We start from the raw sequence: 24,461 nt of genomic DNA, 5'->3' as shown, positions 1-24,461 counted from the left end.
GAGCCTAACGTCGGTGATAGGGAAACTTCTAGAAACAATAATCCGGGACAAAATTCATTGGCATTTGGGAAACTATGGGCTAATAACTGAAAGTCAGCACAGATTTGTTAAAGGCAGATCATGTTTGAGTAACTTTACCGAGGTTTTTGATGAAGTAATGGGGAGGGTTGATGAGGGTAGTGCGGTTGATGTTGTGCAGATGACTTACAAAAAGCGCTTGACAAAGCACCACATAATAGAATTGTTAGCAAAATTAAAGCCTATGGGATTAATGGGACAGTGGCAGCATGTGTACATAATTGGGTATGGGACAGAAAGCAGAGAGTAGTGGTGAATGGTTGTTTTTCAGACTGGAGGTAAGTATCCAGTGGTGTTTTCCAGCGGTCGTTAGGACCACTGCTCTTTTTGGGCTGGATTTGGGTATACAGGGCATCATTTCATCGTTTGCAGATGACACAAAACTTGGAAGAGAGTAGTAAAAGACTTCAGGTGATAATAGACAGACTGATGAAATGGGCAGCCACGTGGCAGATGGAATTTAATGCAGAGAAGTGTGAAGTGATATATTTTGGTAGGAAAAATAAAGAGAGGCAATATGAATGAAATGGTACAATTTTGAAAGGGATGCAGGAACAGAGAGACCTGGGGTGTATGTATACAAATCTTTGAAGGTGGCAGGAGAACATTGGAATACTGAAGTGTGGATGTAACAAAGGAATGGTTGTGGGTTTCAGCAGTAGATCAGCTGAGACATCCTTTCACCTCCGTAATATCACCCTGCTTCGCCCCTGCCTCAACTCATCTGCTGCTGAAACCCTCATCCATGCCTTTGTTGCCTCCAGACTTAACTATTCCAGTGTTCTCCTGGCCAGCCTCACAACTTCCACCCTTCCTAAATGTCTCAGTTTAGACACTTTGAGCATGCTCTAGGCTACCTGACCTAACATCTCTTTATGTGGCTCTGTGTCAAATCTTTTTTGATAAGACTCTTGTGAAGAGCCTGGGAATACTTTACTATGTTAAAGGAGCTATATAAATGCAAGTTGTTGTTGTTGACTTCAGAGGAGGTAGAGAAGGATCATACACTCAACATTTCTGGCTGAAGATAGTTATGAATGCTTCAGCCTTTCTTTTGCACTTAGGTGCTGGGCTCTGCCATCATTGAGGATGGAAATGTTCATGGAGACGCCTCCTTCTGTTAGTTGTTTAATTGTCCACCACCATTCATAACTGGATGTGGCAGGACTGCAGAGCTGTGATCTGATCCATTGGTTATGGGATCACTTAGCTCTGACCATAGCATGCTGCTTATGCTGGTTAACAGGCAGGTAGTCCTGTGTTGTAGCTTCTCCAGTTTGGTAGCTCATTTTTAGGTACACCTGGTGCTGCTCCCAGCATGCTCTTCTACACTCCTCATTGAACGGAGGTTGGTCAGCTTGCTTGATGGTAATGAAGGAGTAAGAATATGCCAGGCCATGAGCTTGCAGATTGTGTTGGAATACAATTCTGCAGCTGTGGATAGCCCAGAGCACCTTATGGCTGCCCAGTTTTGAGCTGCTAGGTCAATTATTAGTCTATTCCATATGGCACAGTGGTAGTGCCACACAATATGATGGTGGTTGTCCTCAGTGTGAAGGCAGAACTTGGTCTCCACATGGGCCAACTTGGTATCCTCTGCAAATTTGGAAAACATGCCACAATTTCTGAGTCTATATAATGGTGAACAACAGTGGTCCTGGCACGGATCCCTGTGGGACATCACTTCTCACTTCCTGCCAGTCTGAGAAACTTCACTTAGCTCATATCCTCTGATTTCCGTTTAGTAGTCATCTTTCCATCCATTCTACTACCTGGCCCTTGACTCCACATGGTCTGACTTGCGTCATCTTATCGACCATAATTACTGCAGAAACAGTACCAATGGTAGAGAGGGTGGATACTGAGTGCTGTGGCAGGGGCACTGTGAACTGGATTTCTCTGTCCCATGTGTTTTGAGGCATCACTAATAGTGTTTTTCACCTCCAAAATTAAAAAAAACTTGTTGCCAGTTTATTAAAGCCATTAACAGCCTCTCCAGTGGGACACACAAACAAAATGAGACCTCGTAAATTTCCCTCAGAATGAGGCCAGAACTCAAGTTACAAAACAGTTAGAATATATTTAGCAATGGACTCAGACACGGTGTGTCCTGAGATGCGAGTTAGTAATGGAAATGTATCAGCACCATGGCTGAGGACCCTGGCACTCCGGTCTTTGTATAATTTATTTATTAAGTTTGTTTATTGAAAAATCAGACTGGTGGGTTATCTTCCGACCGAGGCTGGGTTCCCCAATGGGGGCTTTCTACGCGCGAGTCCTCCCCTGCACCACTGGGGTCTAGGGCGGAGACTGTTACACGGAGCAGTCATGTGCAATCATTTTTCATAGAATCATAGAAAAATTAAGATAGAGGAGGCCATTCGGCCCATAATGTCCATGCCAGTCGAAAAAGAGCTAAACAGCCTATGCCCACCTTCCAGCACTAGGCCCGTAGCCCTGCAGGTTGCGGCTCTTCACGTGCACATCAAGAACTATTTAAATGTGATGAGGGTTTCTGCCTCTACCACCCTTTCAGGCAGTGAGTTCCAGACTCTCACCCTCCAGGGAAAGAAATGTTTCCTTATTTCCCCTCTAATCCTTTTACCATATACTTTAAATCTATAGCCCTGGTTATTGACCCTTCAGCTAAGGGAAATGTCCTTCCTATCCACTGTATCTAGGCCCCTCATAATTTTATACACCTCAATTAAATCTCTCCTCGGCCTCCTCTGTTCCAAGGAAAACAACCCCAGCCTACCCAATCCTTCCTCATAGCTAAAGTTTTCCGATCCTGGAAACAGCCTCTTCTCAGAACCCTTTCTAGTGCAATCACATACTTCCTGTAATGTGGTGACCAGAACTGCACACAGTAATCCAGCTGTGGCCAAACTAGTGTTGTATACAGTTCCAGCATAACTCCCCTTTCCGGGCTCCAAGGCCAGATGTGGATTTTTGTGAGGAGAGGAGTCCATGGGCTATGTATATATTCAGTGATCGATTTTTCAGCCCCTGCATAGTTACCTGAAGCGGCTGCTCCTCAAGTTTTGGTTACACTTCAGCACCATGCCCCTATTCTTCGATTGCCCGATGTGGAGGGTGATGGAGTGGAGATGTCGGATGAGTAAGTCAGAGGATCTTCTCCTGGACCTGCTCTTGGGTCTGGCAAAAACATAAAATTTGCAAGTCCAAGATGAGCGGGCCCATTGGGAGGTCACACTGGCTGCCTACCTCGCTTCCACGGTCTTGCCCGGCTGGCTATGGAGAGGGACCATGTGGTGTCCATGTGGAAAGCTTGATAACTTTCGTGACCGGTGGGCACCGCAGGTTAAAGAGGTGATAATTGATCCTCACAATCACTTTATGATTTGTGTGTAAATAGTTATTACTATTTATTTCATATTTGTGGTATACGAGGGCACTTGCTTTAAAGATTTCTGTTCCCATCTGCTAAGACTGGAGCAACTTGGTGTGACCCCCTACAGGTAGTGAAAAAAAACAATTTCAATCGGCTGACACAAAATAAATGTTATCTTCACCACCTGGGGCTTTCAATGAAATGGAAGGATGTTTACCCAGAAACCCCCCGCGAGGCTCAAAGTGGCCTATCAATGACTACAGGAGCCCAGTACGCAGGCGCGCGGCTGGTCTGTGCTCTGGGCATGCGCAGTGCCAGTGGTGAAGATCGTTTGTGACAGAAGATACGGTTCTGCGAGGCGCCGGGAGATTGTGGTCTGAGCGGAGGAATTGGACAGCCGGATACGCTGGGAAGCTTCATAAACAGGTCGCGAAAGCCTCAGGCACTGAATAAGAGCATAGAGGCACCGAATATGAGCGGACTGGCTCCGAATAAGAGCCCGCAGGCCCGTGTTTGCACCGCGGAGATAGGCCCGACCGCCCGGGTTCACTGGCCGCCATCTTGGACAGGGACGTTCAGGGCGGCTGTGCGGCCATAGTCGCAAAGGCTTTTCCCCGGTGACAAGCCCGGATTATTGCGACTGCGCGGCCATTTTCGTACAGGAGCAGAGAGTGGGCGGGGCTTCAGGGTCCCAGTACCCAGGAGAAAAACATTAATGCCTCATTGATTTTATTCTCACTTTCCACACAGCGGGTGTAGAACTGAACCCAACCAGAGCAGAGGGAGGGAGCAAACGGTGGAGGGGGGAGGGTAAAGAAATGTTGGAGATGGTGCGATGGGTTTGGATTTCAGCACAGCGAGGAGGGAGAGTGTGCGGGACAGGGATTTACAGCTTTGGGGGAACAATAGAGGGGAAAGACTGTGCCATAGAAATGAGAATTGTCTGTCTTCAATTTCTATCCTGCACTTCCAGTGCTGACTTTTGTAAAATCCTTTTACAGGATATTAGAAGGGGAGCATTTGCAGACGGAAAACCCAACCAAATATGTCAGATCTGACAGAGTCACTCCATTCATCAGGAGCTGGATATCATCGGCCTTTTAAAGTGGAAGGAGAAACATCGCACCATTCACAACGGGGAGAAACCGTACATGTGTGTGTGTGTGTGGATGAGGCTTCAACTGATTGTACAACCTGGAGAGACACAAGGACACCCACATCACGGAGAAACCATGGGAATGCGGAGATTGTGGGAAGGGATTCAATTGCCCCTCTGAGCTGGAAACTCATCGACGTCGTCACACCGGGGAGAGGCCGTTCACCTGCCCTGTGTGTGGGAAGGGATTCATTCGTTCAGCTCACCTTCTATCACACCAGCGAGTTCACACGAATGAGAGACCTTTTAAATGCTCTGACTGTGGGAACAGCTTTAAAACCTCTCGTGAACTAAATCAACACCAACGAGTTCACACTGGGGAGAGGCCGTTCAGTTGCTCTTACTGCGAGAAGAGGTTCAGGCAGTCATCCAACCTCACTGAGCACCAGCGAGTTCACACTGGGGAGAAACCATTCATCTGCTCCGTGTGTGGGAAGGGATTCACTTGTTCTTCACGCCTCACTGAACACCAGCGAGTTCATACTGGGGAGAGACCATTCATCTGCTCCATATGTGGGAAAGGGTTTGTTAAATCATCTCATCAGCTGAGACACCAGCGAGTTCACAGCGGGGAGAGGCCGTTCATCTGCTCTGTGTGTGGGAAGGGATTCGCTCGTTCATCCATCCTCACTGAACACCAGCGAGTTCACACCGGGGAAAGGCCGTTCACGTGTTCCATGTGTGGTATGGAATTCGCTCGTTCATGCCAGCTCACTGCACACCAACCTGTTCACACCGGGGAGAAACATTTTACCTGTTCTGTGTGTGGGAAGGCATGCACTCGTTCATCCCAGCTCACTGAACACCAACTTGTTCACACCAATAAGAGACCGTTTAAATGTCCTGACTGTGAGAAGAGCTTTAAAAGCAGAAAGGATCTGATGACACACCAACGCACTCACACTGGGGAGAGGCCGTTCACCTGTTCTGAGTGTGGGAAGAGATTCACTCGTTCATTCAACCTGCTGGCACACCAACGCACTCACACTGCAGAGATGCCGTTCACCTGCTCTGAGTGTGGGAAGGGATTCATTCAGTCGTCCCATCTACTGAGACACCAGTGAGTTCACATTGCAGGTGTGGATTCTGCTGTTAATCACATCCAGGACTGAACCGTGTTCACTTGGACAGAAGGGGTTTGTTGCCACTGATGTAATTAATCCCTATAACTGGGCTGGAGTTTAATTTTCTGGAAAGCTTAGAATCATAGAATGGTTACAGCTTTCGACCCATCAAGCCCATGCAGGCTCTCTGCAAGAACACCTCAGCTAGTCCCACTCCCCCGCCCTTGCCCTGTAACCCTGTGAATTTTTTCCTTTAGGTACTTATCCAATTCCCTTTTGAAAGCGACAATTGAGTCTGCCTCCCACCCTTTCAGGAGTGCATTCCAGATCCTAACCACTCGCTGCGTAAAATTTTTTTTTCTAATGTCGCCTTTGGTTCTTTTGCCAATCACCTTTTGTCCTCTGGATCCACTCTGTCTATACCCCTCATGATCTTGAACACCTCTATCAAATCTCCTCTCAATCTTCTCTGCTGTAAGGAGAACAACCCCAGCTTCTGCAGTATATCCACATAACTGAAGTCCCTCAGCCTTGGAACCATTCTTGTATATCTTTTCTGCACCCTCTGTCAAACAACTCTCAAATAAATCAGCTTTGTTTCCAACATACAGTCGATTCCTTGATTTCTCCAAGAGGAGACTAATTGATATCCTGTTCCATTTTTGAGCCTTTTCTCCTTTGTTAAAGGAAGACTTGTATTTATAAAGTGCTTTTCATGCCAAAGCACTTGACAAGCAAGTGCTTTTTAAGTGCAGTCACTGTTGTAATGGAGGAAATGCAGCAACCAATTTGCACACAGCAGGCTCCCACAAACAGCAATGTGATAATGGCCAGATAATCTGTTTTAGTAATGTTGGTTGAGGGACACTGGGGTAAACTCCCTTTTTCTTTGAATAATGTCATGGGATCATTTACGCCCATTTGAGAGGTCAGATGGGGCCTTGATTGAACGTCTCATGTGAAAGACGGCACCTCTGACAGTGCAGCGCTCCCTCTGTATTGCATTGGAATGCCGGCCTAGATTTTATGCTCAAGGCTCTGGAGGTGGACTTCAATCCACAATCTACTGACTCAGAGACTCATGTTCCCAATGTTGGGGAAGTCCAGAACCAGGGGTCACAGTCTAAGGATAAGGGGTAAGCCATTTAGGACCGAGATGCGGAGGAACTTCTTCACCCAGAGAGTGGTGAACCTGTGGAATTCTCTACCACAGAAAGTTGTTGAGGCCAATTCACTAAATATATTCAAAAAGGAGTTAGATGAGGTCCTTACTGCTAGGGGGATCAAGGGGTATGGCGAGAAAGCAGGAATGGGGTACTGAAGTTGAATGTTCAGCCATGAACTCATTGAATGGCGGTGCAGGCTAGAAGGGCCGAATGGCCTACTCCTGCACCTATTTTCTATGTTTCTATGTTTCTAATGCTACCACTGAGCCATGACCAACACCTCATTACTCTGGATTATTTCAGTTCTCTTGCTGTTGGTTATTATCATGGACAAGTCCGAGCTCCCCATACCTTCCAGAGCGCCGCTCCCAGCCTTGGGATCCAGGGAAGCCATTAGTAACACGCCCGTGTACATGCCCTGGGAGTGTTTGATGGGACAGTGTAGAGGAAGCTTTACTCTGTATCTAACAACTCTCTGCGGTCGGGAATTTCACAGGTTAACAACTCTCTCAGTGAAAAGGTTTCTCCTCATCTCAGTCCTAAATGGCTTACCCCTTATCCTTAGACTGTGTTCCCTGGTTCTGGACTTCCCCAACATCGGGAACATTCTTCCTGCATCTAACCTGTCCAGTTCGTCAGAATTTTATATGTTTCTATGAGATCCCCTTTCATCCTTCTAAATTCCTGTGAATACAGGCATAGTCGATCCAGTCTCTCCTCATATGTCAGTCCTGCCATCCTGGGAATCAGTCTGGTGAACATTTGCTGCACTCTCTCAATAGCAAGAATGTCCTTCCTCAGATTAGGAGACCAAAACTGAACACAATATTCCAGGCCCTGTACAACTGCAGTAAGACCTCCCTGCTCCTATACTCAAATCCCCTAGCTATGAAGGCTAACATACCATTTGTCTTCTTCACCGCCTGCTGTACCTGCATACCAACTTTCTATGTACCATGACACCCAGGTCTCATTGCACCTCCCCTTTTCCTAATCTGCCGCCATTCAGATAATATTCTGCCTTCGTGTTTTTGCCCCCAAAGTGGATAACCTCACATTTATCCATATTATACTGCATCTTCCATACATTTGCCCACTCACCTAACCTGTCCAAGTCATTCTGCAGCCTCTTAGCGGCCTCCACACAGCTCACACCACCACCCAGCTTAGTGCCATCTGCAAACTTGGAAATATTACACTCAATTCCTTCATCTAAATCATTAATGTATTAATGTATATTGTAAATAGCTGGGGTCCCAGCACTGAGCCCTGCGGCACCTCACTAGTCACTGCCTGCCATTCTGAAAAGGACCCGTTTATCCCGACTCTCTGCTTCCTGTCTGCCAACCAGTTCTCTATCCACGTCAGTACATTACCCCCAATACCATGTGCTTTAATTTTGCACACCAATCTTTTGTGTGGGACCTTGTCAAAAGCCTTTTGAAAGTCCAAATACACCACATCCACTGGTTCTCCCTTGTCACTCTACTAGTTGCATCCTCAAAAAATTCCAGAAGATTTGTCAAGCATGATTTCCCTTTCATAAATCCATGCTGAGGTTTCAGTGCAGTACTGAGGGAGTGCTGCAGTGTCGGAAGTGCCATCTTTTAGACGAGAAGTTAAACCGAGGCCCTGTTTGACTGGATATTAAAAGATCCCCCGGCACTATTGGGAGGCCTCCCAATTTCCTGGCCAGCATTTCTCCTTCAACCAACACCACCTGATTCTTGGCAATATTGCATTTGCAAAGTTTTCCATGTGACCTATCTAAGCAAGGCTATCAAGGTAGAGGTGGTAGAGATCATGGCGGAGGTGCGGCGAATGTTTGTGGTGGAGGAGCGATGGGAGATCGTGGCGGGGGTGCGGCTAATGAGGGTACGGCACCCAGAAGAGCCAAGGGCCCTGGGGCAGCACGGGCCAGCCCACACTGCGATATGTGTGCGCACTAGGTCCGTGCAGCAGAGCAGGTCTCCAGTCGTCCTGCTTAACACTTGGCACTGGATAAAGGCCGAGCTCTGTCAAGCCCGTGTGGTGGCTGGTGTGCAATGGTCACCACACCTTAAAAAAATCCACACACAGGCATCTTCCATCCCTGGAGTTCAGGACTGGTACATCGGCTCCTTCATTGAAACATTTATGAACTCATGTGGAAGGAGGTCATCCTCGTTCGAGGGACCACCTATGATGATGATCACCAAAGTGAGCCATCTGGAGATTTTGATCTTGTGGCCCATACACCAAAGCTCAGATAATTTCTCTATATTCAGAAGAGCAATAGTCCCAACATTGACTCGGGGACACCAGAATTTACATAATTCTTGGATAAAGATTATCCATTACATAAGAACATAAGAATTAGGAACAGGAGTAGGCCATCGAGCCCCTCGAGCCTGCTCCGCCATTCAATAAGATCATGGCTGATCTGGCTATGGACTCAGCTCCACTTATCCGGCTGGTCCCCGTAACCCTTAATTCCCTTATTGGTTAAAAATCTATCTATCTGTGACTTGAATACATTCAATGAGCTAGCCTCAACTGCTTCCCTGGGCAGAGAATTCCACAGATTCACAACCCTCTGGGAGAAGAAATTTCTTCTCAACTCGGTTTTAAATTGGCTCCCCCGTATTTTGAGGCTGTGCCCCCGAGTTCTAGTCTCCCCGACCAGTGGAAACAACCTCTCTGCCTCTATCTTGTCGATCCCTTTCATGATTTTGAATGTTTCTATGAGATCACCCCTCATCCTTCTGAACTCCAACGAGTAAAGACCCAGTCTACTCAATCTATCATCATAAGGTAACCCCCTCATCTCCGGAATCAACCAAGTGAATCATCTCTGTACCCCCTCCAAAGCCAGTATATCCTTCCTTAAGTAAGGCGACCAAAACTGCACGCAGTACTCCAGGTGCGGCCTCACCAATACCCTATACAGTTGCAGAAGGACCTCCCTGCTTTTGTACTCCATCCCTCTCGCAATGAAGGCCAGCATTCCATTCACCTTCCTGATTATCTGCTGCACCTGCAAACTAACTTTTTGGGATTCATGCACAAGGACCCCCAGGTCCCTCTGCACCGCAGCATGTTGTAATTTCTCCCCATTCAAATAGTATTCCCTTTTTTTGTTTTTTTTCCCAAGGTGGATGACCTCACACTTTCCGACATTGTATTCCATCTGCCAAACCTTAGCCCATTCACTTAACCTATCTAAATCTCTTTGCAGCCTCTCTGTGTCCTCTACACAACCCGCTTTCCCACTAATCTTTGTGTCATCTGCAAATGTTGTTACACTACACTCTGTCCCCTCTTCCAGGTCATCTATGTATATTGTAAACAGTTGTGGTCCCAGCACCGATCCCTGTGGCACACCACTAACCACCGATTTCCAACCCGAAAAGGACCCATTTATCCCGACTCTCTGCTTTCTGTTAGCCAGCCAATTCTCTATCCATGCTAATACATTTCCACTGACCCCGCATACCTTTATCTTCTGCAGTAACCTTTTGTGTGGCACCTTATCGAATGCCTTTTGGAAATCTAAATACACCACATCCATCGGTACACCTCTATTCACCATGCTCGTTATATCCTCAAAGAATTCCAGTAAATTAGTTAAACATGATTTCCCCTTCATTAATCCATGCTGCGTCTGCTTGATTGCACTATTCCGATCTAGATGTCCCGCTATTTCTTCCTTAGTGTAGTTTCAAGCATTTTCCCCACTACAGATGTTAAACTAACCAGCCTATAGTTACCTGCCTTTTGTGTGCCCACTTTTTTAAACAGAGGCATTACATTAGCTGCTTTCCAATCCGCTGGTACCTCCCCAGAGTCCAGAGAATTTTGGTAGAATCCATCTGCTATAACTTCCGCCATCTCTTTTAATACCCTGGGATGTATTTCATCAGAACCAGGGGACTTGTCTACCTTGAGTCCCATTAGCCTGTCCAGCACTACCCCCCTAGTGATAGTGATTGTCTCCAGGTCCTCCCTTCCCACATTCCTGTGACCAGCAATTTCTGGCATGGTTTCTGTGTCTTCCACTGTGAAGACCGAAGCAAAATAATGTTTAAGGTCTCAGCCATTTCCACATTTGCCATTATTAAATCCCCCTTCTCATCTTCTAAGGGACAAACATTTACTTTAGTCACTCTTTTCCGTTTTATATATCTGTAAAAGCTTTTACTATCCGTTTTTATGTTTTGCGCAAGTTTACCTTCGTAATCTATCCCTTTATTGCTTTTTTAGTCATTCTTTGCTGTCGTTTAAAATGTTCTCAATCTTCTATTTTCCCACTAACCTTGGCACCTTATTCGCATTGGTTTTTAATTTGATACTCTCCTTAATTTCCCTGGTTATCCACGGCTGGTTATCCCTTCTCTTACCGCCATTCTTTTTCATTGGAATATATTTTTGTTGAGCACTATGAAAGAGCTCCTTAAAAGTCCTCCACTGTTCCTCAATTGTGCCACCGTTTAGTCTGTGTTTCCAGTCTACTTTAGCCAACTCTGCCCTCATCCCACTGTAGTCCCCTTTGTTTAAGCATAGTATGCTCGTTTGAGACACTACTTCCTCACCCTTAATCTGTATTACAAATTCAACCATACTGTGATCACTCATTCCGAGAGGATCTTTTACTAGGAGATCGTTTATTATTCCTGTCTCATTACAGAGGACCAGATCTAAGATAGTGTTCTGTAACATACTGTTCTAAGAAACAATCCCGTATGCATTCTATGAATTTCTCCTCCAGGCTACCCCGTGCGATTTGATCAGACCAATCGATATGTAGGTTAAAATCCCCCATGATTACTGCCGTTCCTTTTTCACATGCCTCCATTATTTCCTTGATTATTGCCCGCCCCACCATGAAGTTATTATTTGGGGGCCTATAAACTACGCCCACCAGTGACTTTTTCCCCTTACTATCTCTAATCTCCACCCACAACGATTCAACATTTTGTTCATTAGAGCCAATATCGTCTCTCACAACTGCCCTGATATCATCCTTTATTAACAGAGCTACCCCACCTTCTTGTCTATCTTTCCGAATCGTCAGATACCCCTGTATGTTTAATTCCCAGTCTTGGCCACCCTGCAACCACGTTTCTGTAATGGCCACCAAATCATACCCATTTGTAATGATTTGTGCCGTCAACTCATTTACTTTATTTCGATGTTTTAATACTAGTTTTTAATCCATGATTTTTAGTTTTGACCCCTCCTGCAGCCCCTTTACATTCAGTGGCCCTTTTTGTTTTTTGCTTTGGGTTTCTCTGTCCTCCACTTTTACTCATCTCCTTTCTGTCTTTTGCTTTTGTCTCCTTTTTGTTTCCCTCTGTCTCCCTGCATTGGTTACCAACCCCCTGCCACATTAGTTTAACTCCTCCCCAACAGCACTAGCAAACACTCCCCCTCGGACATTGGTTCCGGTCCTGCCTCGGTGCAGACCGTCCGGTTTGTACTGGTCCCACCTTCCCCCAGAACCGGTTCCAATGCCCCAGGAATTTGAATCCCTCCCTGCTGCACCACTGCTCAAGCCACGTATTCATCTGAGCTATCCTGCGATTCCTACTCTGACTCGCACGTGGCACTGGTAGCAATCCCGAGATTACTACTTTTGAGGTCCTATGTTTTAATTTAGCTCCTAGCTCCTTAAATTCATGTCGTAGTACCTCATCCCTTTTTTTACCTATATCGTTGGTACCAATGTGCACCACGACAACTGGCTGTTCACCCTCCCTTTTCAGAATGTCCTGCACCCGCTCCGAGACATCCTTAACCCTTGCACCAGGGAGGCAACATACCATCCTGGAGTCTCAGTTGCGACCGCAGAAACGCCTATCTATTCCACTCACTATCGAATCCCCTATCACTATCGCTCTCCCACTCTTTTTCCTGCCCTCCTGTGCAACAGAGCCAGCCATGGTGCCATGAACTTGGCTGCTGCTGCCCTCCCCTGATGAGTCATCCCCCTAAACAGTACTCAAAACGGTGTATCTGTTTTGCAGAGGCATGACCACAGGGGACCCTTGCACTACCTTCCTTGCACTGCTCTTCCTGCTGGTCTTCCATTCCCTAGCTGGCTGTTGTCCCTTCACCTGCAGTATGACCAACTCACTAAACGTGCTATTCACGTCATTCTCAGCATCGTGGATGCTCCAGAGTGAATCCATCCTCAGCTCCAACTATGCAATGCGGTCTGTCAGGAGCTGGAGGCGGATACACTTCCCGCACACGTAGTTGTCAGGGACACTGGAGGCGTCCCTGAGTTCCCACATGGTACAGGAGGAGCATAACACGTGACCGAGCTCTCCTGCCATGACTTAACCCTTAGATAGGCAACAACAATGCTAAAGTTTACTTACTGTTATAGAAGAGAAAAAAGAAAACCTACTCACTAATCACCAGCCAATCACTTACCCCCTTGGCTGTGACATTACCTTTCTGTTTCTTTCTACTTCTTTTTTGCCTTCTCCCTATAGCTGCACCGGCTGGGCCTTTTGCAGGCCTCTCGCCGACCCCGGAACTCACGCGCCTCTACGCACCTCCACACGCTGCTCCCGACTGCCGCCGCGTTGGGCCTTTTGTACTCTTTTTATCTCTGTACCCCCTCCAAAGCCAGTATATCCTTCCTTAAGTAAGGTGACCAAAACTGCACGCAGTACTCCAGGTGCGGCCTCACCAATACCCTATACAGTTGCAGCAGGACCTCCCTGCTTTTGTACTCCATCCCTCTCGCAATGAAGGCCAACATTCCATTCGCCTTCCTGATTACCTGCTACGCCTGCAAACTAACTTTTTGGGATTCATGCACAAGGACCCCCAGTACCCTCTGCACCACAGCATGTTGTAATTTTGTAATTTCTCCCCATTCAAATAATATTCCCTTTTACTGTTTTTTTCCCAAGGTGGATAACCTCACACTTTCTGACATTGTATTCCATCTGCCAAACCTTCGCCCATTCGCTTAACCTATCCAAATCTCTTTGCAGCCTCTCTGTGTCCTCTACACAACCCGCTTTCCCACTAATCTTAGTGTCATCTGCAAATTTTGTTACACTACACTCTGTCCCCTGTTCCAGGTCATCTATGTATATTGTAAACAGTTGTGGTCCCAGCACCGATCCCTGTGGCACACCACTAACCACCGATTTCCAACCCGAAAAGGACCCATTTATCCCGACTCTCTGCTTTCTGTTCGCCAGCCAATTCTCTATCCAAGCTAATACATTTCCTCTGACTCCGCGTACCTCTATCTTCTGCAGTAACCTTTTGTGTGGCACCTTATCGAATGCCTTTTGGAAATCTAAATACACCACATCTATTGGTACACCTCTATCCACCATGCTCGTTATATCCTCAAAGAATTCTAGTAACCACTGCTCTCTGTTCCTAGCCACGTGGAACGCATTGCCTGAAAAATGGTGGAAATTACTTTCAAGAAGAAATTGGAAATGTACTTGAAAGGGAGAAGTTATGGGATTCTGGGGAAAGAGCGGGGATGTGGGACTAATTGGAGAGGTTTTCAAAAAGCCGGCACAGACTCGATGGACTGAATAACCTCCTCCTGCACTGTATGATTCCATGATTATTGGTCACTAATAAAGTAGATAAGAGATTGTCAATGGATGTTGTCTAGAGACTTCCAGAAGGCTTTCCATAGAGTGTCACACAACAGATGTGGTCCTGAGCTGTAGTTGGCCTTCTGCGACTGGTGGGTACCGGAGGGACTGGAGTGCATCATCACCCCAGCAAATAGAACTCTAATTTAATCTGCTAAGTTTCCTTTTAATTGTGGTGAAGTTCCAGTCTTTATGGGTTGTGCCCTTTAAGAAGGGGGCATCTGCTTCCCTCTGAATGGCTGATGGCGATTATCATCCACCAGTGGAATCAGAGTGAGCTGCAGTTGGAAAATAAACATTAATTGAAGGCGTCAGTCACAACATTCAATAAATCTAAATTAATAAAAATGACTGGAAAAAATATTTTCCAGAGTTGACTAAATTGTGGGCGCGTCTACACTGAGTGTGACAGTTTTTAATGACACCAAGTGCTGGGGTTTCAGTTTATTTTGTTGTCCTTGCTCCAAACACATTTCACCTGCTTCCAATCACATTCTCGTTAGGTGGAAGATCAAGACATTTAATGGCGGCTGTCTCACCCAGCCTGCAGTGCGATACAGAATGTGCCACCCGACTCTCTGACACCTCCTCCTACCTCCCCCAGACCATGACCCCGCTACCCAACATCAAACCATTGTTTCCCAGACTGTCACTGATCTTAATGCCTCTGGAGATCTTCCCTCCACGGCCGCCAACCTCAAAGACCCCCAACCACGCACAGCCCGCTTCTACCTCCTTCCCAAGATCCACAAACAGGACTGCCCTGGTAGACCCATCGTTTCACCCCTATCTCAGCTCTATTTTTTTCTCCCCTTGTCCAGTCTCTTCCCGCCTACATCCATGATTCTTCTGATGCCCTCTGCCATTTTAACAGTTTCCAGTTTCCTGGCCCCAACCATCTCCTTTTCACCATGGATGTCCAATCCCTCTACACTTGCATCCCCCACCAGGACAGCCTGAGGGGGCTCTGCTTCTTCCTCGAGCAGAGGCCCAACCAGTCCCCATCCACCACCGCCCTCCTCCGCCTGGCTGAACTTGTTCTCACATTGAACAACTTCTCCATTGACTCCACTCACTTCCTCCAAATTATGGGAATCCGCGAGGGTCCTAGCTATGCCTGCTTTTTTGTGGGATATGTGGAAAATTCTTTGTTCCAGTCCTCCTCAGTTCCTTCCCACACCTCTTCTTCTGGTACATCGATGACCGTATCGGTGCGGTTTCCTGCTCTCGCCCTGAACTAGAAAATTTCATTCACTTTGCTTCCAATTTCCACCATTCCCTTACCTTCACATGGTCCATATCTGACTCTTCCCTTCCCTTCCTTGACTTCTCTGTCTCCATTTCTGGGGATAGGCTATTGACAAACATTCAATGACTGTCTGCTGGCTGCCAGAGCTACCTGGACTACAGTTCCTCCCACCCCGCTTCCTGTAAGGACTCCATTCCATTCACCCATTTCTCATCTCCGTCGCATCTGCTCTGATGATGCCACCTTACACACTAGTGCCTCTGATATGTCCCTTTTCCCTTAACCAAGGATTCTCCTCTGCTGTGGTTAACATGGCCCTTGACCGTGTCTGTTCTATTTCTCGCCATTCTGCTCTCACCCCTTCCTTGCCCTCCCAGAACCACGATGGGGTTCCCCTTGTCCTCACCTTTCACCCCACCAGCCTCCACATTCAATGGATCATCCTGGACCCTTTCCGCCTCCTCCAGGGTGGTCCCACAACCAATCACATCTTCCCCTTCCCTCAGTATTCCGAAGGGATCGCTCCCTCTGAGACATGCTGATCCACTCCACAGTCACCCTCAGCACCCCTCCCCTTTCCACGGCAACTTACCGTGCAAGCACAGGAGCTGCAACACCTGCCCTTTTCGCTCCTCCATTCCCACTGTCCAGGGCCCCAAACACTCCTTCCAGGTAAAACAGTGCGATTTACTTGTACTTCTTTCAATTTATAATGTATTCCCTGCTCACAATGTGGTCTCCTCTACAATGGGGAGTTCAAACACAGATTGGGTGACTGCTTTGTGGAAAACCTCCATTCAGTCCGCGAGGGTGACCCTGAGCCTCTGGTCGCCTGTCTCCGGCCCACTCCCACTCCCACATCTCTGTCCTCGGCCTCCTACACTGTTCTAATGAAGCTGAGTACAGAACTCGAGGAACAGCACCTCATCTTCTGTTTAGGCCTTCTGGACTCGACATAAGAGTTCAACAATTTCAAACCAGAACTTCTGCTCATATTTTTTTTCTTTTCTGTTTTTTTGTCTTTCCCATGGCAGCTGTTGATGATTCTGCCATCTCCATTTACGCCCTATCAAGACTCATAGAAACATTGAAAATAGGAGCAGTAGTAGGCCATTCGGCCCTTCGAGGCTGCACCACCATTCAATATCATGGCTGATCCTCTATCTCAACACCATATTCCTGCTTTTCCCCATACCCTTTAATGCCTTTTGTTTCTAGAAATCAATCCATCTCCCTCTTAAATATATTCAGTGACTTGGCCTCCACAACCTTCTGTGGTAGAGAATTCCACAGATTCACCACCCTCCAAGTGAAAAAATTTCTCCTCATCTCGGTCCTAAATTTCCTACCCCGTATCCTGAGACCTCCTTGTTCTTGACTTCCCATCCAGGAGAAACATCCTCCCCGCATCCAGTCTGTCCAACCCAGTCAGAATTTTATACGTTTCTATGAGATCCGCCCTCATTCTTTTAAACTCTAGTGAATACAGGCCTAGTCGACCCAATCTCTCCTATTCGACAATCCTGCCATCCCAGGAATCAGTCTGGTGAATCTTCGCTGCACTCCCTCTATGGCAAGTATACCCTTTCTTAGGTAAGGAGACCAAAACTGCACACAATACTCCAGGTGCGGTCTCACCAAGGCCCTGTATAACTGTAGTAAAACATCCTTGCTTCTGTACTCAAATCCTCTTGCAATGAAGGCCAACATACCATTTGCCTTCCTAACTGCCTGCTGCACCTGCTTGTTTGCTTTCAATGACTGGTGTACAAGGACACCCAGGTCTCTCTGTACATCGACACTTCCCAAGTCATAACCATTTAAATAATACTTTGTCCTTATGTTTTTCCCACCAAAGTGGATAACTTCACATTTATCCACGTTATATTGCATCTGCCTTGTGTTTGCCCACTCACTCATCCTATCTAAATCGCCTTGTAGCGTCTTTGCATCCTCCTCACAACTCACAATCCCACCTAGTTTTGTGTCGTCAGCAAACTTGAAAATATTACATTTGGTTCCCTCATCCAAATCATTTATATATATATATATATTGTGAATAGCTGGGGTCCAAGCACTGATCCCTGTGGTACCCCACTAGTCACTACCCACCACCCCAAAAAAGTTTATTCCTACTGTTTCCTGTCAGTTAACCAATTTTCAATCCATGCCAATACATTACCCCCAATCCTATGTGCTTTAATTTTGCACACTAACCTCTTATGTGGGACTTTATCAAAGGCCTTCTGAAAATCCAAATACACTACATCCACTGGTTCTCCCTTATCTATTATATCAGTTACATCTTCAAAAAAACTCCAGTAGGTTTGTCAAACGTGATTTTACTTTCATAAATCTATGTTGACTTTGTTTAATCCCGTTGATATTATCTAAGTGTGCCGTTATCACATCCTTTATAATAGACTCTAGCATTTTCGCTACTACTGATGTCAGGCTAACCGGTCTGTAGTTCCCCGTTTTCTCTCTCCCTCCTTTTTTAAATAGTGGGGTTACATTTGACACCATCCAATCTGCAGGAACTGATCCATAATCTATAGAATTTTGGAAGATGACAACCAATGCATCTACTATTTCCATGGCTACCTCTTTTAATACTCTGGGATGCAGATCATCAGGCCCTGGGGATTTGTCTGCCTTCAGTCCCATTAGTTTCTCCAGCACTATTTTCTTACTAATAATCATTTCCATTAATTCCACTTGCTCACTAGACCCTTTGTTCCCTAGCATTTCTGGGAGGTTATTTGTGTCTTCTTCCGTGAAAACAGAACCGAAGTATTTATTTAATTGTTCTGCCATTTCCTTGTTTCCCATTACAAATTCTCCTGTTTCTGTCTCTAAAGGACCTACATTTGTCTTCACTAATCTTGTTTTTTTACATACTTATAGAAATTTTTGCAGACATTTTTTTATGTTCCTTGCAAGTTTCCTCTCATACTCTATTTTTCTCCACTTAATCATCTCTTAGTCCTCATCTTTTGTTTCTTACCATCTCCTTTTGCCTCGCACCATCATCCCTTTTGTTTCTTAATCTCTTCTGCCTTCCACTCTATCACAGACCTTCCCTTTTGTTCTTTCCTCACCACCCCCCCCCCCCCATATCCCTGCCTCTACACTTGCTTCAAATCCTGTTACAGCTCTAACTTTTTCCAATTCTGATGAAGGATTAACAAAATGTTAACACTGTTTCTCTCTCCACAGACGCTGTTAAGTTTTTCCAGCATTTTTTATTTTTATTTAAACATAAGCGTGTCCCTGACAACGGAGGCAGCACGAGCCTGGAGCAGTTGGAGGGAGTTTTGACCCTGGAACAGTTGGAGGGAGTTTTGACCCTGGAACAGCAGGAGGGAGTTTTGACCCTGGAACAGCAGGAGGGAGTTTTGACCCTGGAACAGCAGGAGGGAGTTTTGAACCTGGAACAGCAGGAGGGAGTTTTGACACTGGAACAGCAGGAGGGAGTTTTGAACCTGGAGCAGCACGAGGGAGTTTTGACCCTGGAGCAGCAGGAGGGAGTTTTGAACCTGGAGCAGCAGGAGGGAGTTTTGAACCTGGAACAGCAGGAGGGAGTTTTGAACCTGGAGCAGCAGGAGGGAGTTTTGAACCTGGAGCAGCAGGAGGGAGTTTTGACCCTGGAGCAGCTGGAGGGAGTTTTGAACCTCGAGCAGCAGGAGGGAGTTTTGACCCTGGAACAGCAGGAGGGAGTTTTGACCCTGGAACAGCAGGAGGGAGTTTTGAACCTGGAACAGCAGGAGGGAGTTTTGACACTGGAACAGCAGGAGGGAGTTTTGAACCTGGAGCAGCACGAGGGAGTTTTGACCCTGGAACAGCAGGAGGGAGTTTTGACCCTGGAACAGCAGGAGGGAGTTTTGAACCTGGAACAGCAGGAGGGAGTTTTGACACTGGAACAGCAGGAGGGAGTTTTGAACCTGGAGCAGCACGAGGGAGTTTTGACCCTGGAGCAGCAGGAGGGAGTTTTGAACCTGGAACAGCAGGAGGGAGTTTTGAACCTGGAGCAGCAGGAGGGAGTTTTGAACCTGGAGCAGCAGGAGGGAGTTTTGACCCTGGAGCAGCTGGAAGCAGCTCGAGTCTGGAGCCAACACAGGTCCTGTCAAGGGGACGAAATGAGAAATAAAAAGTAATAAAATTAGGACATCACAAAGATGGAGATTGGTTCTTCCAATATTAATTGAATCACTGGACAGGGAATTAATCTTAAAGAAAGCTAATAACTGATTTAATTTGCTTCAATTGCTGAGTTTCTAATTTTAACTTAATTTATAATTATGGTATATATTATTTTTGTTTAATTATAATTAATCTTTATTATAGTGATTTTACTATTGTATACTCCTTATTGTATTATTTACAATGTAATTTGAATTTTTTTTTTTTTTTTTTTTTTTTTTTTAAAAAGTGTTTTTGCCTGTCTAACTGCTGCAGGGAGCGGAGATATTCCGGGCCCGAGTAAGGGAGCAAACAGTAGCCTCCTTACAGCAGCTCATCGCATTGGGACTGTGTCCACAGATGGGCTTTGAGTCGGGGTAAGTTCAGCAGCAGTCGGGGGCTGTCTGTAAGAGGCAGAGTGGAGCAGGTACTAGTTCTGGAACATGGAGTGAATGGGGGAAGGGCGAGGCCATTCTCGGGCTGTGTGTGTACAGTGTAAGGTAACAGAGAAAGTAAACCACCTCGCTCTTTCAAATCATTGCTGCTTTCTTTCCCCAAATCAGTAATGAATGTTCCTGATTCAGTTCCAATCTCAGTGCTTGTTCTTGGACATTGAACAGTGAAAACACAGCCTGAGAGTGAGGATGTGAGGAGTGTCACAAAGTGCATCTATTGCAGGCACCAGAAGAGGAGTGTGAAAGGAGACATTTCAAAAATGGGTTATTTTGTTTGGGTGCGTTGAATTCTCAGAACCGAGAGATACATTGTCACTCCCTCGGATACATCAGGATCCGGTCACTGTGACATTTTGTTAATGACACAGGTCCGCAACTTGGTTTCAATAGACTGAGAACAATTGTTGTACAGCCCAAGTACCTGTGATTATATTCCAGGAAGGAATTCAGAATTTTACAGGTAGTCCCATGGGAGTGGGAGATATAAACCTGGACTGTGCCAATCGGGTGGTCCCATTCATGGACCAGTGCTGGGTTTGGGTTGTGTCTGGATGCTGATAACTTACTATAGAACCATCCTACACACCTGGTGTGGGGAATCTGAGTGCCGCTGCACTGCAGTGAGATCAGGCAATGACACTGTTTGTATCACGGATTCCTCTCTCCAGATACTTTACTTTATTACAAACAAACGCATTGTAATAAATAACTTTATTTTTATATTCTCTCCATATTCTGTCCATATCATAACTAATAGTGTTCTCCTATTATTATTCTCAGCAAAATACTTCAAGCCAGAATAAATTTGATCTTTCCTCAACCCGGAACACAAGGAACAGTGCAGGCAGCTCCTTCTCACACACAGTAAGTACATTATCACTCACAGAGCGCAGAGACACAGAACTGACCTCAATCATATTGTCACAGGCAGCAGAAGCTGTCAGTCCCACAGTGATCCGAATTTCCAGAGTTATATTATGAATCCCACAGTCACTTGGAGTAGTACAATAATATGTTATTTCAAAGTCCAATCATATCGCACTGAAAGGCAGATCCAATTTCACTCCCTTACTCTCACCCACGATCAGTTAGACACTGACACGGTGTCAATTCACACTGGTGTCTGTACACTGACTCTCAAACCCAACAGCTAACTTACAAGAGCAGAGAAATGGAGGTAATGGACTGAACCAAACCTCCTCCTGAGACAGTCATCGATAATCTCAACCTATCATCCGCCTGCAGCAGGTGGAGACGGAACCAAATCCAACAGTCACACAGAGCAAGAATAGCTCAGTACAAGAGACTGTCAATTACATAATCAATCCCACACTCACACACAACACCAGTCTAACAGATACATAATCAATCCCACACTCTCACACATCACCAGTCTAACAGATACATAATCAATCCCACACAACACCAGTCTAACAGATACATAATCAATCCCACACTCTCACACATCACCAGTCTAACAGATACATAATCAATCCCATGCTCACAAACAATACCAGAGACTGAGAGAAACATAATGATTCATACACTCATTCAATGTGTCTGACAGATTGAGAGAGAATCACAATCACTTCCAGTACCTGAGATTGACTGACTGATAGTGAAACCCACACTCCCATACCAGGCCCTTACAGCTACAGACAAATTCTCACACTCGCATACCAGAGACAGATAGTTAGTGAACTCCACAGTCATTCACCAGAAACTGACAAGTGCAGAAAAAAACACTTTTGCTTTCCAGAGACTGATAGATACAGAGTAATACCCACACTCACATGCCAAAGACTGAGAAATACAGACTAAAAACCACACTCCCATAACAGAAACTTACAGGTGCTGATTAAAACCCTTACTCAAATATCAGAAACAGATAGATACAGAATAAAACCCACACTCACTTCCCAGAGATGGACTGATACAGAATAAAACACAGTCACATATCAGAGAGTGACAGGTAGAGAGTAAAATCAACACTCACCTGAAAGTGACTGACTGATTCAATGTCAAACCCACAATACCACAGCTGTACCAGACACTTAAAGGCACAGAATGAAATCAACATTCATATAGCCATTGACAGGTACAGAAAACATACACACATTAACATACCAGTGACAGACAGGTAGAATGTGGTAAACTCCACACTCACATAACAGAAACTGTGATGTATAGAATATAACTGCACTCATAACAGAAACAGACAGGTACAGATAAAAAGTGCCACACTCACACACAAGAGACTGACAGGTACAGAGTGAAATCTACATTCACATACTTGAATAAAACACACGTTCACATAACAGCAACTGACAGGAGAAAAACCCACATACACATCCCAGAGACTGACATTCACAGAATAATACTCACACATAGACTGATGGATACAAAATAAAACTCACACTCACGTACCAGAAACTGACCAGTACAGATTAAAGCCCACATTACCTGAAACTGACCGACAGTAAAACCCACACTCGCCTACCAGAGATTGAAATTTACAGATAAAATCCACACATATAGAAACATAGAAACATAGAAAATAGGTGCAGGAGTAGGCCATTCGGCCCTTCTAGCCTGCACCACCATTCAATGAGTTCATGGCTGAACATGCAACTTCAGTACCCCATTCCTGCTTTCTCACCATACCCCTTGATTCCCCTTGTAGTAAGGATTTCATCTAACTCCTTTTTGAATATATTTAGTGAATTGGCCTCAACATCTTTCTGTGGTAGAGAATTCCACAGGTTCACCACTCTCTGGGTGAAGAAATTCCTCCTCATCTCGGTCCTAAATGGCTTCCCCCTTATCCTGAGACTGTGTCCCCTGGTTCTGGACTTCCCCAACATTGGGAACATTCTTCCTGCATCTAACCTGTCTAACCCCGTCAGAATTTTAAACGTTTCTATGAGGTCCCCTCTCATTCTTCTGAACTCCAGTGAATACAAGCCCAGTTGATCCAGTCTTTCTTGATAGGTCAGTCCCGCCATCCCGGGAATCAGTCTGGTGAACCTTCGCTGCACTCCCTCAATAGCAAGAATGTCCTTCCTCAGGTTAGGAGACCAAAACTGTACACAATACTCCAGGTGTGGCCTCACCAAGGCCCTGTACAATTGTAGCAACACCTCCCTGCCCCTGTACTCAAATCCCCTCGCTATGAAGGCCAACATGCCATTTGCTTTCTTAACCGCCTGCTGTACCTGCATGCCAACCTTCAATGACTGATGTACCATGACACCCAGGTCTCTTTGCACCTCCCCTTTTCCTAATCTGTCACCATTCAGATAATAGTCTGTCTCTCTGTTTTTACCACCAAAGTGGATAACCTCACATTTATCCACATTATACTTCATCTGCCATGCATTTGCCCACTCACCTAACCTATCCAAGTCGCTCTGCAGTCTCATAGCATCCTCCTCGCAGCTCACACTGCCACCCAACTTAGTGTCATCCGCAAATTTGGAGATACTACATTTAATCCCCTCGTCTAAATCATTAATGTACAGTGTAAACAGCTGGGGCCCCAGCACAGAACCTTGCGGTACCCCACTAGTCACTGCCTGCCATTCTGAAAAGTCCCCATTTACTCCTACTCTTTGCTTCCTGTCTGACAACCAGTTCTCAATCCATGTCAGCACACTACCCCCAATCCCATGTGCTTTAACTTTGCACATTAATCTCTTGTGTGGGACCTTGTCGAAAGCCTTCTGAAAGTCCAAATACACCACATCAACTGGTTCTCCCTTGTCCACTCTACTGGAAACATCCTCAAAAAATTCCAGAAGATTTGTCAAGCATGATTTCCCTTTCACAAATCCATGCTGACTTGGACCTATCATATTACCTCTTTCCAAATGCACTGCTATGACATCCTTAATAATTGATTCCATCATTTTACCCACTACCGATGTCAGGCTGACCGGTCTATAATTCCCTGTTTTCTCTCTCCCTCCTTTTTTTTTTTAAAAAGTGGGGTTACATTGGCTACCCTCCACTCCATCGGAACTGATCCAGACTCTATGGAATGTTGGAAAATGACTGTCAATGCATCCACTATTTCCAAGGCCACCTCCTTAAGTACTCTGGGATCAGTCCATCAGGCCCTGGGGATTTATCGGCCTT

The 24,461-nt window shown here is 45.8% G+C and overlaps 1 protein-coding gene and 1 long non-coding RNA gene across 2 annotated transcripts in view; one reads left to right on the top strand and one right to left on the bottom strand.

Annotated features, from left to right (window-relative positions):
• Positions 1 to 24,461, bottom strand: part of LOC139273813 (uncharacterized) — a 37,852-nt gene that overhangs the window by 7,115 nt on the left and 6,276 nt on the right. The gene's annotated exons all lie outside the window — the stretch shown is intronic.
• On the top strand, positions 3,189 to 20,148 carry LOC139272889 (zinc finger protein 235-like). Its single transcript, XM_070888992.1, has 3 exons — positions 3,189 to 3,199; positions 4,633 to 5,666; positions 20,120 to 20,148. Exons 1-2 carry the CDS (start codon positions 3,189 to 3,191, stop codon positions 5,651 to 5,653), a joined length of 1,032 nt encoding a protein of 343 aa, XP_070745093.1. The 3' UTR covers positions 5,654 to 5,666; positions 20,120 to 20,148.

Source organism: Pristiophorus japonicus, chromosome 9, assembly GCF_044704955.1.
Source record: "Pristiophorus japonicus isolate sPriJap1 chromosome 9, sPriJap1.hap1, whole genome shotgun sequence".
Taxonomy (NCBI): domain Eukaryota; kingdom Metazoa; phylum Chordata; class Chondrichthyes; family Pristiophoridae; genus Pristiophorus; species Pristiophorus japonicus.
This window is presented reverse-complemented; position numbering and strand designations above follow the sequence as displayed.